The sequence below is a fragment of the Dromiciops gliroides genome, chromosome 3 (assembly GCF_019393635.1).
Source record: "Dromiciops gliroides isolate mDroGli1 chromosome 3, mDroGli1.pri, whole genome shotgun sequence".
Taxonomy (NCBI): Eukaryota; Metazoa; Chordata; class Mammalia; order Microbiotheria; family Microbiotheriidae; genus Dromiciops; species Dromiciops gliroides.
The window spans coordinates 266,757,673-266,776,539 of record NC_057863.1 but is presented as its reverse complement, the minus strand read 5'-3'; the positions used below and the strand labels follow the sequence as shown (position 1 = coordinate 266,776,539).

The window sequence follows — 18,867 nt, the reverse complement described above, 5'->3', positions numbered from 1 at the left end:
ATTCTGTATTAAAAACATACATTGGGGGCAGCTAGGTGGCTCAGTGGTTAGAGCACCGGCCCTGGATTCAGGAGGACCTGAGTTCAAATCCGACCTCAGATATTTAACACGTACTAGCTGTGTGACCCTGGGCAAGTCACTTAACCCCAATTGCCTCACTAAAAAAACAAACAAAAAAAAAAAACAACATACATTGCAGAGGATCCCGGGAAGATGGAAGAAAATTCCAGGCTCTCCAAATTTCCCCCCATAAACAAGACAGGTTATCACCTCAAAGCAAGCAGCAGAAATAAATAAAATTTGTAGTGAAACAGCTATCCTCCTGAGAAAGCTCTATGGGCAGAGATTTGGCCCAAGTGGAGTGCATATACCTCCAGGAAGATCCCACAGAGGAAGAAGAGGAGCAACCATATAGCCAGTTGACTGCATGGCAGAGGGGTAGGGACCCTGCTGGCTGTGGGCACTTGCAGAAGAGCGGAGTGCCTGGTTTCTGCTGCAGGGTAGAGAGGAAAGGGCTAAAGTGTGCAACTTCAGGAGGTAAGGTGGAGGACCAAACCATTTGTGGGACAGCAGGCTAGGGTTGGAGAGGAATGGCCAAGGTTGGGCCCCAAAGCAGTGCTCAGAAAATAACACTAAGAAGGACTTGAGGCTTGGGGCACCATTTCCTACACCTTGGGACTAGAACCTGATTACAATAAAGATGCTAAAAATAAAATAAAATAAAATAAAAATGAATAAGCAAAGAAGTACCTGACCATAGATAGCTACAATGGGGATAGAGAAGATCTGGGTTCATATACAGAGGAAGATAGTGAAGTTAAAAAGGCCACTCCTACTTCAAAGAGAAATGTCAAATAGTCAAAAGCCCAAAAAGAGCTCTTGGAAAAATTTTAAGAGGACTTCAAAAATTGAATAAGAACAATCGAGGAGAAATTAGGGAAAGAAATAAGAACAATGCAAGAAAATCAAGAAAATTTTGAAAAGAAAGTCAACCAATTGGAAAAAGTGATTAAAAAACTTAAGGAAGAAAATAACTCCTTGAAATCTAGAGTTGGGCAAGGGAATGCTAATGACATTATAAGTCACCAAGAAGTAATAATGCAAAATCAAAGGAATGAAAAAAATTGAAGAGGATGTGAAACATCTTATTAGAAAAACAATTTAGCTAGAGAATAGATCAAGGAAAGACAATATAAAAATTACTGGACTGCCTGAAAGTTACAATCAAAAAAGTCTTGATACAATATTAGAAGAAATTATTAAGGAAAATTGCCCTGAAGTTTTGAAAGGAGAGGGTAAAGTAAAAATAGAAAAAATAATCGACTGATCACCACCTGAGATTCCAGAATAAAAATTCATAAGAATATCATAGCCAAATTTTGAAGCTCCCAGGTTAAGGAGAAAATACTATAAGCCACAAGGAAAAAAAAATTCAAATACTACAGCACAACGATAAGGATCAGACAAGACCTAGCAGCATCTACATTAAAAGACTGTAGTCTTGAAACATTATATTTTGAAGAGAAAAAAAGCTGAGGTTGTAAAAAAAAAAAACCTTACCCAGCAAAGTTGAGTGCAATGCCAAATGATAAAAAAAAAAAGGATATTTAATGAACTGAAAGAATTTCAGGTATCTGTGACAAAAAGCCCAGAACTTAATGGAAAATCCCACAAATAAGATCCAGGAAAAACGAAACAGAAGATAAACATAAAAGACTAATTATAAGGGACTCAATAAGGTCAAACTGTTTACTTCTTACATGCAAAAAATGTTATTGATATTCTTAAGATGGTCTCGGGTACACCATTCCCTACACCTTGGGACTAGAACCTGATTACAATAAAGATGCTAAAAATAAAATAAAACAAAATAAAATAAAAATGAATAAGCAAAGAAGAACCTGACTATGGATAGCTACTATGGGGATAGAGAAGATCTGGGTTCATATACAGAGAAAGATAGTGAAGTTAAAAAAGCCACTCCTACTTGGGTAGTTTGAAAGAAAGGCTCGGGCTGAGCTGAATATGATGGGTTGAGTCTAAAAACTAAAACTAGGTAGGAAAAGGTAAAAAGGAGAAATTATCCAATACAAATGGGGCATTAAAGGAAGAAATGATACACAAGAAGCATGTGGGGATAGAGGGCTGGTAGTACTAGAATCTTGCTCACATGGGAACTGGGTTAAAACAGGAATAACATATTCTTCTAGATGGGTATAAAAATCTTCTAAATTTCTAAAGAAATAAGGATTAGGATAAGGGAGAGACTTTTAGAAGAGTGTGTAGATTAAGAATTAGGAAAGTAGGGGGAGAAGATAAGGGAGGGAGTTTTAGAGGAGTGGGTAGATTAAGGAATAGGAGGGCTAGGGAGTGGTTAGAAGTAAATTAGACTGGGGGCAGCTAGGTAGAGCAGTGGATAAAGCACCAGCCCTGGATTCGGGAGGACCTGAGTTCAAATCTGGCCTCAGACACATGACACTTACTAGCTGTGTGACCCTGGGCAAGTCACTTAAGCCTCCTTGCCCTGTAAAAGCAGAAGAAGCAGAAGAAGCAGAAGCAGAAGCAGAAACAGAAGGAGAAGGAGAAGTAAATTAGACTTTATGAGGAGGGATAAGGTAAATAAGATGAGAAAGATAAATAATGAAGAAAAACGGGACAGAGGGAAATACACAATTAGTAATTATAACTTTGAATGTGAATGGGATGACTACCTATAAAACAGAAATGGATAGAATGGATTAAAAAACAGAATCCAATAATTTGTTGTTTTCAAGAAACAATTAAAAATAAGAGATACACACAGAGATAAAATAATGGACTGGAGTAGAATTTATTATGCTTCAGCTTATATTAAAAAAAACCAGAGTAGCAATTATGATCTCAGACAAAGCTAAAGCTAAAATAGATTTAATTAAAAGAGATAAATGGGGAAACCATACTGTGTTTCATCAATATTATTTTAGAAATGCTAGCAATAGCAATAAGAGAAGAAAAATAAATTGAGGGAATCAGAGTGGGAAATGAGGTAATAAACTGTCTCTTTTTGTAGATGATATGATATATTTGGAAATCCTAAAGATTCAACTAAAAAGTTAGTTGAAACAATAATTTTAGCAATGTAGTAGGATGTAAAATAAACCCACATACATCATCAATTTAAAAAAATATATCACCAACAAAAAACCCATGAAGGATAATTAAGAGATATCCTATTTAAAATAACAGTAGATAGTATGAAATACCTGAGAGTATACCTGCCAAAACAGATCCAGGAATTACATAAACATAATTGTGAAACATTCTTTATATAAATAAAGTTAAATTTAAATAATGGGAGAAATACTAATTTTTCATGGGTAGGCAAAGCCAATAATAAAACTAATGAATTTATCTCATCTATTCATGCAATGCCATACCAAAGAAATTATTAAAAATTATTTTACTGAGTTAGAAAAAATAACAAAAGTCATTTGGAAGAACAACAAAAAGTCAATAATTTCAAAGAAACTAATAAAAATGTAAAGGTACCAGATATTACACTACATTTTAAGGCAGTAAAGATCAAAACTATCTGGTGCTGGCTAAGAAATAGAGAGGTATAACAGTGGAATAGTAAAGGCTTATAGTAATCTTCTATTTGACAAATGTAAAGATTTAAGTTTGGGGGATAAGAATTCATTATTTGGTTAAAAAAAAATGGTAGGGAAGCCAGAAAGCAGAAAGGCAGAAATTGGACAAAGACCAATATCTTAAACCATTTATCAAGATAAGGTCAAAATGGATACATGACCTTGCAATAAAGGGAGATATCACAAGAAAATTAGAAGAACACTCTGTGTGTGTGTGTGTGTGTGTGTGTGTGTGTGTGTGTGTGTGTGTGTGTGTGTAACCTATGAGATTTATGGACAGGAGAACATTTATGAATAAATAAGAAATAGAGAACATTGTGAGGTACAAAATGGATCATTTAAATTATATTAAATTAAAAAGGATTTATACAAATAAAACCAATGTAGCTAAGATTAGAAGAAAAGCAGAAAACTGGAGGGGTGTTGGGGGGGACAGTCTTTCAGATAAAGGTCTCATTTTTCAATTATATAGAGAACTTTGTCCAATTTATAAGGAGTCATTCCCCAACTGATGAACGAATGGTCAAGGGATATGAAGAGCAGTTTTTTGATGAAGAAATCAAAACCATATGAAAAAGTGCTCCAAATTATTATTGATCAGAGAAATGCAAATTAAAACAACTTTGAGATATTAACTTACACCTATCAGATTGATTAAAATGATAGGACACCCCCCCCCCGCCCCTTAACTGGGGAATGCCTAAATAAGTTGTAGTATATGGTTGTGATGGAATACTACTCTGCTATAAGAAATTATAAGCTAGTTGATTTTAGAAAAACATGGAAAGACTTGCGAGAAATAATGAAAAAAGTGAAATGACTAGTACCAAGAGTACGTAACAGAAATATTGTCCTAAAAACAACTCTGAGTGATTAATTCATCTTGAGTATCATAAATATTCAAAGCAACTACAAAGGACCTATGCAGGAAGATGCTTTCCACATCCAGAGAAAGAACTGATAAATTGTAATGTTTTATATGTGTATATAGGTTTATATGTATGTATATATGTATGTGTGTATGGGTGTATGTGTATATATCTGCATTCAATTGTAGCTTTCTCTAGGGCATTGAGGGGAAGTAAGGAGAAAAAAATAAAAAGGAGAAAAAAAATTTAAAAAGAAGAGAAAAAAAGAAAACTTGGAAGCACAGAAAAGGAGGGTAGCTTTGAAAACAATGCATAGTATTTGTATTACAAAGTTGTTGTTTTTTCCCAAAGTTAACAGTCTGAAATGGAAACTTATGGTTTTACATTGAATCCTCTATGCTGTGTTGTATATATGGAAATGTTCTCTCTGCCCCTCCCTTTTATATTTAAATTCAAAAAAGATTAAATTCATGGTACAAATAACCATATTTGTATTAGCAATACACATGACCAAAAAATATCTAGCACAATGCTTTACACAGAATATTCATTTAATGTTTATTCCAGCAAGTTACTGAATTGAATTGAAAGACAAGCACAAAGAGAGCCTTCACATTTTTTAAACCATTCAAAGAAAAAAATCATAGAACTGTCTTCCTCCCAGATCCAAGTTTTAATAGCCCATATATTCATATATCACATGAAATGACCATATTCATAACTCATATATCACATGAAATGCTTAAATGAAAGGAATTGGGCAGGAACATCTCTGTATTGAGAATTTTACTAATTATGAAGAAAAAAATAGCCAGGAAGTACTTGGAATCTATGAACTCCTTTCCCAGGTACAGGAATGTATCTGCCACATTTTTGACTCATATAGCATAAATATTATTCTCTTCCAAAATTATATATAAATCACACATAGGGTAAACATCTAGATACCCCTCATTTAGGTGGTACAGTGGAAAGCACTCTAGCCCTGGAGTCAGGAGGACCTGAGTTTAAATCCAGTTATTGACATGTACTAGCTTATGTCACCCTGGGCAAGTTACTTAACCCTATTTGCCTCAGGTTCTCATCAGTTTTTATGAGCCAGAGAAGGAAACAGCAACCACTCCAGTATCTTTGCCAAGAAAATCCCAAACAGGGTCATGAAGAGTCAGACATTACTGAAATGACTCAACAATGACATTTAGTATTTTTAAAATAATTTTTATTGACTCAATTATAATTAATATAAATTATGACAGTCCCTGGAAGAAATACTTCAGGATTCATCCATAGTTACTTAAAAAGGATATCCTCATCCCTATTTAAGTATTTTGTACTTATCTAGGAAAAACTGAAGTAGAATCAGGAATAGAGAACTCATTAATGGATTTATTCCACACATAGCTTCTCTACTACTAAAAGTAGTAGTAGTACTTAAACACCGCCTAGAGAAGACAGATCCAAGGAGACTGAGAGATATATTATAAATAAGTGTAGGGAAAACATAAATTCCAAAGGCCAGTTCTAATCATTTAGAAATTGATTCCCTTTGTATCCTACTCCGATCAGACCTCATCCTGTAATATTGTACTCAGTTCTGGGTGACAGGGTTTAAGAAGGCCATTAATAAGTTGGAGGGTGTTGAGGGGTAGACAGATAGGATGGTGAAGGGCCTTAAATGAATGTCATATGAGGGTTGGCTGATGAAAAGTTGTCATGTTTAGTCACACTAAGAGAAGACTTGGAGATATAATAATTTTCTTCAAGTATCTGAAGGTCTGCCATGAAGGGAAGGGATAAGATTTGTTCACTACTGTCCCAGAGCATAGAAATATGAAAAATGAGAATAAAGTACAAAGAAGTAAATTCATACTTGATGCCAAAAAAAACTTGCTAACAATGAGAACTCTCCAAAAATAGAATAGGCTGCCTACAGAGGTGGTAAGTTCTCTCTCTTGGAGGTTTTTGAGCAGAAAATGGAAGACCACTTGTCAGGTATGTTAAAGTGGTGATCCCTTTTTATATGGGCTGGACCAAATGGCTACTGAGGGCTCATTCACTTCTCAAATTTGGTAACATGTTTTCAATTGTAATTTGTCCATATTATTTGAATAATGATGCTAATCTACAGAGAGGCTAAAAACACCTCTGACTGAATTACAGCTCTGTATTCAATTGACGGGTACAGCTGCTTCCACAGTTTCTACCCAAGTAAGATAATAGACTAGAAAAAGCAACAGACTAATTTAGTCCAAAAAGCTCTATGGTTCAACATCCAAGTGTGGGAATGGTATCCATGGTGACTCTACATCGGGATGCAATTTCATGGGAAAAGGGTGTGCAAGCATCTATTTAGCCTTTACAATTTCATATTAGCTTTGAAAAGTAATAAACCCCATCAAGACTGAGGCTTATATAATAAACCCCAGAATGTGACTGAGTAAAGATCTGTATTCAATACAAAGTATGAAAAGAACCAGAAATTTCTATGCAATAGTGACATAGGAATGCTGGGAGACTCCTGTCAAGTCCTTCTAGGGATTAATGATTAAATTGAACATTTTCAACAAGAACCACTGACCATCAAATTAAACTCACCAAGGCATGAAAGGAGGATACAGAAAAAATTCCAAGGCGGCCCATGGCTACTTTGGTTGGTCGACTGGCAAAAGCAAGTAGCCTTTTAGGATTTGGCAGCTCCCCTCCTTGTAGGCTAGCTAAATAACAACGGTATCGAAATAGATCCATTTGGAATTGTTCAAGATTTTGCTCCCAAACAAATATCTACAACAGAGAGAAAGAAAGAAGGGAAAATAATGACAAAAGTCAACATGTTCCATTCACAAGAATATCAATAACTTATCTACTCTTCAAAAATTGTTGTAAACCTAGTGGGAAGATAAAGGACCCCAAATTTCCAAATGTAAAGCAATCAGGTATTTTTATATTTAGGGATGATTTTTTTTCTGAAAAGACTTGATTCAATACTAATAATATGTGCAGAAATTTCAACGTGACTACTTACCTTTCTTTCCATTTTCTATTATATACTTCCTACTGACTGGTATGAAAAAAAGGTTAGGAGCCCTAACCTATAGACCAGAGGTAGAAACAAGGGAAAGCTGAAGGAAGATCAGTATATTCTTGTACTTTGAGCTCAGTATGGACTTGTACCCTTTCTACAGCAATTAAAATTATATGTGTAACGTTTTTTTGGTGAGGAGATTTATTTGGAATCAAAACCAGTAACAACAGTATACTTGTGAAAGACAGAGAGAACAGAAGAGTCAGGTAGATGGGTCAGATGGAGAGTAATTCAGAGAGCAGGAAGAAAGGCCAAAAGAAGGGATACAAGGGTGCAGGAAACCAAATTTAATAAATACTCCTTAACATTCTTCATAAACTACTTGTCTATGAAGCCATGTTACCTCTTGGGATACTGAGGCTTAAAACGTGATACAATTTAAGAGAGGGAAATTAGGATTACAAGCAGAAAGCAACATGTTGGCCAATGTGAGCACTGAAGTTGCAAAGGATTATTAAGGGGAAAAAATAGCCATGTAGACTCTTTCTTTAAAAAGGCAAATATTTAGGTTCTATTTTAATTTCACCTTTGCCTTCTTTTTACAAAAATAATTTATGCATGTTTTGATGTCTTTAGATATAACAATGAAAAAGACAAGTTATTTTGACCTTCTGTAAGGAATCACTAAAGGAAACAATTCTTAGAGTTAATTCAACAATCTATGAACTTCACTTTAGAGTTAAGCAAATATATATCCTATATCATGAAGCTGCCCAATCATAAATATAGGTACAAATCTCCTTTAATGAGTCATTAGAGCATGGAGGGGCACCTACTTACATTATATTTTTAGACACATTTAGTATTTAGAATGCTTTCTACCTTTGGTTCAATAAAATTATCTACTCTTAAATTTATTAAAGGGCCAAAAATTTATGATGGCTTCTGAGCCAAAAACCCAATAATAAAGGAAACAAATTCTCAATCTTCACAATGAAACAGGCCTGTTTTCCCCAAATATGCATCATTTGGGAGAGTGAGGAGGCATCTATTGGATTTTGCCTTTAGGAAATATCATTCCCATTTAGCTCATGAACAAACAGCCCTGATCAAGGGCTGGGGAAAACTGGTAGTTAAAATGATGAACTGAGTATGTAGGCTAAAGGCTGATAACTACACAATAACTGATTTTTCATAATTTCCTAGCAGCAAAAACTCTCAAAGACCTAAGGATTTCATCTAAAAAAATTTAATAAAGGTTACCTGATCAAGTATGGTTTTCTTCTTCTTGGAATCAGTTACTGAAGATAGCTGCATATCACCCATTTTCTTCATTTTCTCATCCATATCAATCTTCTGTTCCAGTTTTTTTATCTCTGATTTCAGGAGTCGGAGAGTATCCTCTTTGTGGTGTTGTCTCGCTACTGCAGTTGCACAAGCAGAATGGATTGCTGTAATCCAGTTTTCTAACTCAGTCTGGCTGATGGTCTGCATAGAATAGAAAGGTATCAAAGAAAGCCATATGTTATGTAGCTATCATATACAAACTTGGACTCATCAGAAATCATTCTCGGGGCAGCTAGGTGGCGCAGTGGATAGAGCACTGGCCCTGGAGTCAGGAGTACCTGAGTTCAAATCCGGCCTCAGACCTTAACACTTACTAGCTGTGCGACCCTGGGCAAGTCACTTAACCCCAATTGCCTCACTAAAAAAAAAAAAAAAAAAAAAAAAATAAAGAAATCATTCTCCTGATTCTCAAGATCATGTCTTTAGATATAACAGTGAAAAAAAGACAAGTTACATTGACCTTCTATAAGGAATCACTAAAAGGAAGTAATTAATTCTTAGAGCTCTTTCAACAACCTATGAGCTCAGGCTTTGGAGTTCAGTAATTAAAGATCCTACATCATGAAGCTGCCCAGACTAATGACTGCAGGTGCAAATATCCTTTGATGGCTCAATGTAGCTTTTAGGGGTGCCTAAAGTCTTGAAGACCATGGTGACTTGAAAAACAGTAGAGGACAAGCACTGGTTAGGTTCTACCAAGCCGGGAAGGCTTTAATAAGAGGCAAGAGACTGGCTGGATTACTAACAGGCTGGGAGAATTCAGTAATGAATTCTTGGTTATGGCAACACATGAAACAAAGAAAAATTTCAAATGGCCCTAACCCTATTGTAGCCTTCTTCTGCTTCTCTGGAGAGTGATTAAGAAGCATGAAAAAGCCAGAGGCCAGAAAAGTTTTAAAAACAGGCTGTAAACCCGAGCTTACTTGCTGGTATTCAAAATACGAAATTTTTATCCAATTAAAAATGAGTTGATATATTACTAGAAAAAAAATGGAACCACAACAAAATTGACATTTTCTCAATAAATTAAACTAGGAACATAAAGAAGCTGTAGCTTAAGAAAAGGAAAGGCTTTTTGCTTTCTGGAGAGGCAAATGAGAATTCTGAGTTGGTTTCTTTTTGTATTCTCAAAGGTAATAAGAAACATTTCATGGAAAATTCGGTCATTCCATCTTGTAGTTCTCATGATGAGCATAAGCAAAAAGCCTACCATGAAGATAATTGCAGCTTATGATTCAGTATCTGCTGCAGAAGATTAATAAGTAGAATAATAATTTGACAAGGTCCTTCAAACCAAGTGAACATATTCTTTGATATTTAGTAACTTCACTGCAAAAGCAGACATGAGGAGGATGACAGAGACATGGTTCAGACTTAAGAAATTAAAGGTTTATTTGTAGACTACTCAGCAACCTCATGCCTTTAATTAATGAATATATTCTTTAAGAGAAATGGAAGGGAATGTAAAGCAATGAACGAGAAAAATGAAATCAAATATATCATAACAGACATAAAACTACTGGTTACCGATTGGGAATCATGTAAGAATTCATGTGTAGTCAGTCAATAAACATTTATTAAGTACCTACTATTACATACCAGGGGTTGTGCTAAGAGCTGAGAATACAAAGAAAAGAAAAGAAAAGAAAAGAAAAGAAAAGAAAAGAAAAGAAAAGAAAAGAAATAGAAAAAGAGAAAGAGAGAAACAGAAGTGTCTGCTCTCAAAGAGCTCCAAGTATAATGGGGGTAAAGTACAAAGTGGGATTTTAATTGGGGCTTGAAAGACACCACCAAAGCCAGAAGACAGAGATGAGGTAGAAGAGCATTCCATGAATGGGGGATAGCCAGTGAAAATATCTGGAACTGGGGACAGAGTCTCTTGGTCAAAGAAAAGCTACAAGGCTAGTGTTACTGAACTGAAGAGGATGTGGTAGGGTGAGGAGGTGGGGTGTAAGATGTTAAAATAATGGAAGGGTAGAAAAGGGACCACATTATGAAGAATTCTGAATGCCAAACAACAAAATGTACATTTGATCCTGGAAGTGATAAGTAACCACTGGAGTTTATTGAATTTGGGTGGGGAGACTTGTGTTTAAGGAAGATCACTTTAACAGATGAATAGAGGATGGGCTGGAGTGAGGAGAAACTTGTAGTAAGGAGACCAACCAACAGGCCACTACAATAGTCCAGGTATGAAGTGATGAGGGCCTGTATCAGGGTGGTAATGGTAACAGAAGAGATACAGGGATATATAAGATATTATGAAGGTAGAATCAATAAGACTTGGCAACAGATTGGATATGAGGGCGTGAGAGAGAATGAGTCAAGGATGACACCTAGGTTGTGAGTCTGGGTGACTGGAAGGACAGTAATATCCTCAACAGTTACAGGGAAGTCAGGAAGAAGGGACGGCTTGAGGGGAAGGATAATGGGCTCAGTTTTGGACATGCTGAGTTTAAGATGTCTATTGAACATCCACTTTGAGATGTCTAATAGGCAGTTGGAGATGAAAGACTGGAAGTGAGGAAGTCATTTTCCCTAAGATGGGGGGGTAAGGAGGGCAGCTAGGTGGCGCAGTGGATAGAGCACCGGCCCTGGAGTCAGGAGTACCTGAGTTCAAATCCGGCCTCAGACATTTAACACTTACTAGCTGTGTGACCCTGGGCAAGTCACTTAACCCCAATTGCCTCACTAAAAAAAAAAAAAAAGATGGGGGGTAAGGGTTGAAGGGTGGAGACCTACTTCTTGGATTACAATGCCTCAATGGGAGTGAAGAGAGTATAGGTCCTTCCTATCACTTTCACAGCAGGTAGTTGTAATGGATGGGGAAATAGGCCTTTCCTATTAGCCTCTGGACATTTCTGTTGTGGAGTATGGTAGTGTCACATGGGGAGATGGGAGGTCCTAAGCTCTAAGTCAGATTGATTCTGTGGAAGGTTAAGTATAGATCTTTTTGGCTAGGTATTGACATTTGGGGGCTAGAGAGATGGACGCAGTAGCAGGGAACCCAGGTAAAAGGAAAGGCTAAAGTGGTATGAACATCATGCACATGAGCGTTTACTGGGCTTTCCAGATAAGGTAAGCCATGTCTTCTTCTACCCCACTCTTCTTCCCTGTTCTTTGTTATTGAAAATACTAATGCACCTGAGGGATCTTTAGCAGAGTTATGTATTATTCCACCATCTTAACCAAAAGTCTAATTTGATTATTTTTTAAGAGTTTTTCCATCCCTCCTTCCCCCAAAAGGCTAATGGAAATATGTTGAATTTATACAACTTAACATTCTTTAAATTTTAGCTTCTACATCTAGAATTACCTCAGCACCCCATACCTATTTAAAACCTAGTTAAATATTACCTCGTCTTGTGGTTGTCGTCAAAAGGCAGTTAGATTAGAAAGAATTTTTGTTTCTGCTTGTCTAAATAAAGCAGCAGCCACTGCCAATCTCTATTTTTAGGCTAAATCACTTTCCAGAGATACACAATCCATTAAAATATCTTTCCAACAAAACTGGTCCTTATTCAGGAAATAAACTATGCTGCCATGAATGCAAGCTTCCTCCTATAACTTGTTAAGCAATTATCAGTATTCTGGAATATTTTATTTAAAGGTTTCAGGGTTCACAAATCACCAACATTCACAGCAGAATTTCTCATTTGACAAAAATGCTTTACATAATTTCTTCCAATCCATAAATCCCAACATTCTAGAATCCCCTTCAGGAAATTACTAGTCTTACAAGATCTTCTTTAGGGTTAAATTTAATTAGGGCTTTTAAAGCCTGTTCCAGAGAGTCTCATCAAAAATAAATTCTCTTGCCTCACAGTGGGGCATGAAGGAGCAAATATTTCTCAGTTGTACCCTCTGGATTTCTGCACTACTCATCACTTTTCAGTGAGGACATAAGAGATAGACAGAAATGGGGACTTTTCTAATTTTCTTAGCCTTCTGGTAATACCATAAATGCTATATGAAAATAAAAAAATAAAGCTACTGACAGGGCCTGAGAATAATATTAAAAAAATGTATTTGTACAATTGAACATTTTTTTTTGACATCTGAGGGTTAAGATGAAATTGATAGTACAATTATTTAAATTCAATTTCCCATTTCTTTCCATTAGAGTTCTACTATAAAGCTTCATTATGGAGAAGAGGTGGACCTAGGGCTCTTAGAAGCTACGCCAATAGAGCGAAGGTTCTGGCAGTTTCTACAAACCTGGAAAGGCTTTGAGTGCATTGTCTAAAAGTAAACTTCACTGCTAAGTTCAGGGAAGCTTATCACAAGGCTGGCTATAGGATAAAGAACTTTTTAGCCATAGGAATTCTGGAACACAAACCATTTCCTTCATTTCAGAGGAACTGTTTTCTTTGTCAGCAAAGGGAAGAACCCATGCTGAAGAAAGCATAGATCCTTGAAGTTTTTAAGTAAATACAGTCTGGATTTATCTAGATTGATTTCATATAATCAATTATTTGGGAAATGGAAAGAAATAAGAAATTTATTTTGTGCTTAAAAACATGCTAAAAGATAAAAAATGCCAGCAATAGTTATGAAATGTTAGTTAAACCCAGTTTCTGGGAACAGCATGATGTAGTGAAAGAAACTTTGAATTTGGGATCATCAGGCTGGGGTTAAAGATCTGGCTCTTCTGGACATTTAACCAACCATTCACTTAAAGCCACTGGCCATCTAGTTTTTCATCTATAAAATAGAGATATCTAGTTGTGTTATAGTAGGGAAAGCCTTTTCTGAAGCTTAAAGTGCTATGTGTTAATAATGAAAGAATAATAAAGATACTACATTAAAAAAAACAAACTAGCACCTAAGGAAGAAAAGTAATTATTCAAATAAACTGTTAGAATTTGAAGGATGACTTACTTGTGTGGTTTGTTGAATCAGTTTAATTTATCATTCTAAGTCTAATTTGTTTTATTTCTCTGAATTAAGTATTATTTTTTTACATTTCTAATCTTTGAAGTTTTTGCTAATTAAAGAGTTTTGAATATTCATTTTCTATTTGAGAAAATAAATTTGGGCAATACATTTAAGAATTACTGGAATAATACACAGACAACCTAAAATTGCATGGGTTGTAGGGTTGTAGTATATAGTTTGTAATTTTAACACCATGTTTTCATAGAAATAGAAAAAGGATGCTACTGACATGCCACAAAAACACAATCTATTACATGAATATTCCTTCTCAATATCAACAACATAAATTTGCAAGGTGGCCAACTGGATTTAATGATATTGCCTGTAGACATAACACTTCAGTCCCATACTACTCAATATTCTTACCAGTGATTTGTACAACAACATAGAAGCATTATCAAATGAGGAAATGATGAAAAGCTGGTAAAGCTGTTTAGGTAATATATTGAATAACAAGCATAGTGGAGGAAAAAATGATTCAATACCAGTAAAATTAATATTTGGGAAATATTAATACAAAGCCCAATATGTAAGTTTGAAAAATCAGATCTAAAATTATGGGATAGAGAAGATCGGGTTTGACCACAGCTGATGTAAGAAAGACCTGAAGGATTTTAGTTGACCCTTTGCTCAATGTCAGTCTGGTATAAAAGATAATAAAAATAAAAAGTAGAGAAATCTTAGAATACATTGACAGAAATGTACCATTTAGCTAATGAGACATAATCTTATTGCTGTTTGCACAGGTAAGTCCCAATCCAGTGTACAGCATTTGGAAGTGGGAAACCAAGATGATAGAACATCCTGAAGCCAGGTAAGACATAAATTAGTTAAAGGAATTTAACTGTCTTATTTTGCTCCAATGGGCAGAAGTAGAATAAAATAAGTGAATAGAATAAGGGGAAAAGGCTTCAACTTAAGACAAAGAAGACTTTTCTAACAAGTAAAGACAGATATTCAAGAATTGAACAGGCTCTGGGGAAAGACTAGATGGATCTTCTCATTAAGTATATAAACATATGTTTAATATAATGGTCTGGTCACTTCAAGTACCATCTTTCCATTTTAAATGAAAATAAGCTGACATTATCTGCTAGAGAATTTAAACATGCATGCATGTATTTAGATGTACCTACATACGTCTTTACAGGCCTCTTGTTCTTATTCTGATACTTGTACATTAATAGTTTTTTCAATCAATCAATAAACTTTTATTAAGTACTTACTATGTACCAGGCACTGTGCAAAGCAACGGGGATACAAAAAGACAAAAGACAGTCCCTGCCCTCAAGGACCTCACAGTCTAACGGGAGAGAGAAAATGCAAACAAATATAATACAAAGCAAGCTATGTACAAAATAAATAGAAAAAAATAACAAACAGAGGTCACTTGAACTAAGAAGGGTTAGGAAAGACTTCCTATAAAAGATGGGATGTGAATTTGGACTTAAACCAGGGAAGGCAGTAGAGAGAACTGAAGAGGGAGGGCATTCTAGGCATAGAGAACAGCCAGAAAAAATGCCAGGAACCAAGAGATGGAGGGTCTCTTGTTTGTTGAATAGTTAGGAAACCAGTGTCACATGTCGAGGAATAAGGTGTAAGACCAGAAAGGTAGACGGGAGCTAGGTTATTAAAGGCTATGAATGCCAAACAGAGCATTTTGTATTTCATCCTGTAGGCAATAGGGAGCTACTAGAATTTACCGAGTGGGGGGATGATGTGGTCAGACCTGAGCTTTATGAAAATCATTTTGATGGCTGAATGAAAGATGGAGGCCCCACCTGCAGGTTATTGCAATAGTCTAGGTGTGAGGTAATGAGGACCTACACTAGCGTTGTGGCAGTGTCGGAGGAGAAAAGGAGGCATTTTGGAAAAGTAAAATTGACAGGCCTTGACAACAGATTGGATGTGGGATGGGAGTTGGGGAAGGGATGAAAGGGAGTGAGAAGTCCAGGATATCTCCTAGGTTATGAGACTGAAGGATTGGCAGAATGCTGTTGCCCTCTACACTAATATGGAAGATAGGAGGGGAAGAACCTTTAGGAAGAAAGATAATGAGTTCTGTTTTGGACATGCTAAGTTTAAGATGTCTACTGGACATCTAATTTAAGATGTCAAAGGCAGTAGGCAATGCAAGACTCAAGGTCAGCAGAGAGGTTAGAGCACAATAGATAGATTTGAGAATGATAAGCATAGAGAAGGTAAATAGTTTGTCACTTTTAAAGAAACCTTCCCATATCTATCCTCTTCTAAAAAATAGAGATTAATATTCATATGATCAAATAGACTTTGTCCTCTCACCAGAGATGACCTTCCAATAATATTATCCAGTCATTGGCTAACCAATTTCAAGAGAATGAGAGCTCCCATGGGATATCTATTCCCACAGCAACACTTCGTTATTCTTTATTATCTGTGTAGCTTTAATTGCTTCCTTTGCACAGGCTTACTGTCTTAAATGCCCAAAAGGTCTCCATAACTGCAAAAATTACATCTTTATGTATAAGTATCCATTTTGAGACCAAATAGCTCCAGAATGCTCAGGATCACTGATAACAGATTTTTAGATCATCTTTTCAAAGATAGGGGAAAGGAACATTATAATACTATGTATTTTATCCAATTTAACCATGTACAAGGCTCAAAGAATCCAAAGGGCTGATAGGGAGCTAACAAATACCACACTGCTTTCTTATCAATCACTGACCTAGAATTTTGGGGAAGTGAGAAACTGAGGCAGCCATGCGCAAAACATGTCAGAGATAGGGAATTACGATTTTCTTATAGAAAAACCGGAAAGTCATCTTTGGTTTTACTCTAGTTCCTTTCCTCTCCGTAATTTCCTAAAAGATTTGAAGTTGCTACCATCTCTTCCCCTTCTGAGGCATCAAGTGACTATAAATATCCTTAATTAAATCTCATTTGGATATTTCAGTTTAGTGCATGGGCTCTCTCTTTTCTTTCCTAGCATGGGTGCAGATTTAACACAGTGCCAGGTATGTAGTAAGGGCTTAATAAATGTTTGCTGTTTGACAGAAAGATCACAAACTTACTTATTTAGAGGATATTTGACAGCAAATGTAGAACTGAAAGAGGGAGAAGTTGATTAATTCTCATTTTAGAAATATTCAACTCTAAAAATAGCACCAAAGTAGAGGATGGATAACCACCTCTCAGAGAACATAAAAATGGGTGATAATCTAGGTTAGATCTTAAGAGCAAATTTCCGTGACAAAGCTGCTAGATATGGAGCCAGAAGACTTTTGACTGAATCAAAGCTCTTGTCCAATGCATGACCTGGTCAAGTCACAAACTCCTTAAGTCTCAGCATCCTCATCTGTAAAATGAAAGAATTTAGATTATATGAACTCTGAAGGTTTTTTTCCAGATCTAAACCTATTAACCTATAAAGCTGTTTCCTGCTCTACCCCATCCCTCCATTTTTTCCCCTAAATCTCTTTTTCTTCAGGCCAAATACACTCATTTTTGTTTAGCAAATCTCTCTCAAGTGTAGTACCTAGAACTAAACACACTACATTATGTTTGGGAACAAGAGAAACTCCAAGGCAGAACTCCATACCACTATAAATCGGAATCCTTTCACTTTGAACAAGTGAGCATGTAAATAAATCTTGTGCTTTTGATAGCACTGAACACAACAACCTCTTAAGGAATTTCTTCAACCTTTTTAAAACACTTAAAAACCATTAGGGAATCAACTATTTTCTACCAAGTCAGGCTCATTCTGTCTAGTGAACATGCAAACAAGAAATAAATATAGGAATTAATAAGATACAGTAAAGCAAAATGCAGTAAGCTTTCTGGTAATGCATATGACATCTGAAAGTAGTGGAATTGTGTAGGCATGACTGGAACTAGATGTACATTATATCATGTGGGAGTTATGTAGTATCTAAGAATTAAATAGGAAGAGCCATATATTAGATAATTTAAATGCATAGACCACACATACATACTCCACTTTGCAGTGAGAGAATATTATTTCTTCTACAAATGCTGTTTTATCACTTATTTCCTTACTATTTTCTTAGTAATAGGAATCTCATTATTTATGGATAAATTTAAAGGTATATATTATTAGTGGCTGAGAAATACTGTCAGGTCTATAGAAAACAAGTTGTAGGAACTATGTATATGCTGAACCAATCCATACAGCTAAGATAACCTATATATTATTTCCACAATTATGACTGTTCTCCTATTGGAAAGGAAATCTATTACTCAAAGAATTGTTCCTCCCTGTACCCCACATGCACACTAGTTTCTCTGAAATTCAATTATGTGGGAGGATACCAGTCACAATGGTAGAATAGGAAGCAGAAGAGTCTAGCTCTCCTCTACAACTACTCCAACAAAGATCTAAGAAGAACAACAGATGATGGATTACATGTGAATAATGAAACCTATATTTTTCAAGGAGGCCAACGGGATCTATTTTGCTTGACTATACATATTTGTTGCAAGAGTTTTTTTTTTTTCTTTTTTGGGGGCAGGGGTGAGTAATGGGAAGAATAAAAGGTTAATGTTTGATTAGAAATAAAAGCACATACATAGAACAGAACAGCACCAGAGCAAGTAGAGATTGGGAAATCCAAGGGAAAAAAAAAACAGTGAGTCATTTTTCCAACCCAGGGAGCAGGAACAGGAGTCAGAGAACATCTGTGCCACCATTAACCACAGGGTTGGGTGAGAGGCTGATCCTAATCTGTGTTCCAGGGCAAGGAGTAATCATGGATCCAATAGAGTCTGGGCCTAAACTTGTAGGAAGCAAGAACAGAGGCCAGCATAGAGCTTTGTGTTCCCAGCATGGACTTTGAAGGGTACCTGGGACTAGGCATGAGGCTGACCCTTAGCTGTGTTGTAGGAGTAAAGTGATGACACATCCAGCTGGTCTAGCTCAGACCTGGCCTGTAGGTATGTATTGGGCAAGGGGCAGGCATGGAAGGGAAGAACAGTTGTGTGGCACTGACATAAGAGCGACATCTCTGATGCAGTTCTGAGCCTTGTCTGAGGTCTGTATCTCCTCTGAAGGGAGCCTGAG

General features: G+C 36.0%; 1 protein-coding gene across 8 annotated transcripts in view; it reads right to left on the bottom strand.

Annotated features, from left to right (window-relative positions):
• Positions 1 to 18,867, bottom strand: part of TIAM1 (TIAM Rac1 associated GEF 1) — a 323,266-nt gene that overhangs the window by 82,775 nt on the left and 221,624 nt on the right. For all 8 annotated transcript variants that reach the window (XM_043994258.1, XM_043994259.1, XM_043994255.1 and 5 more), the window contains 2 exons: positions 8,784 to 9,008; positions 7,094 to 7,279 (listed from right to left, as the gene is read on the bottom strand). In XM_043994258.1, the coding sequence (XP_043850193.1) occupies positions 7,094 to 7,279; positions 8,784 to 9,008 (411 nt within the window). The remainder of the gene's footprint in view (positions 1 to 7,093; positions 7,280 to 8,783; positions 9,009 to 18,867) is intronic.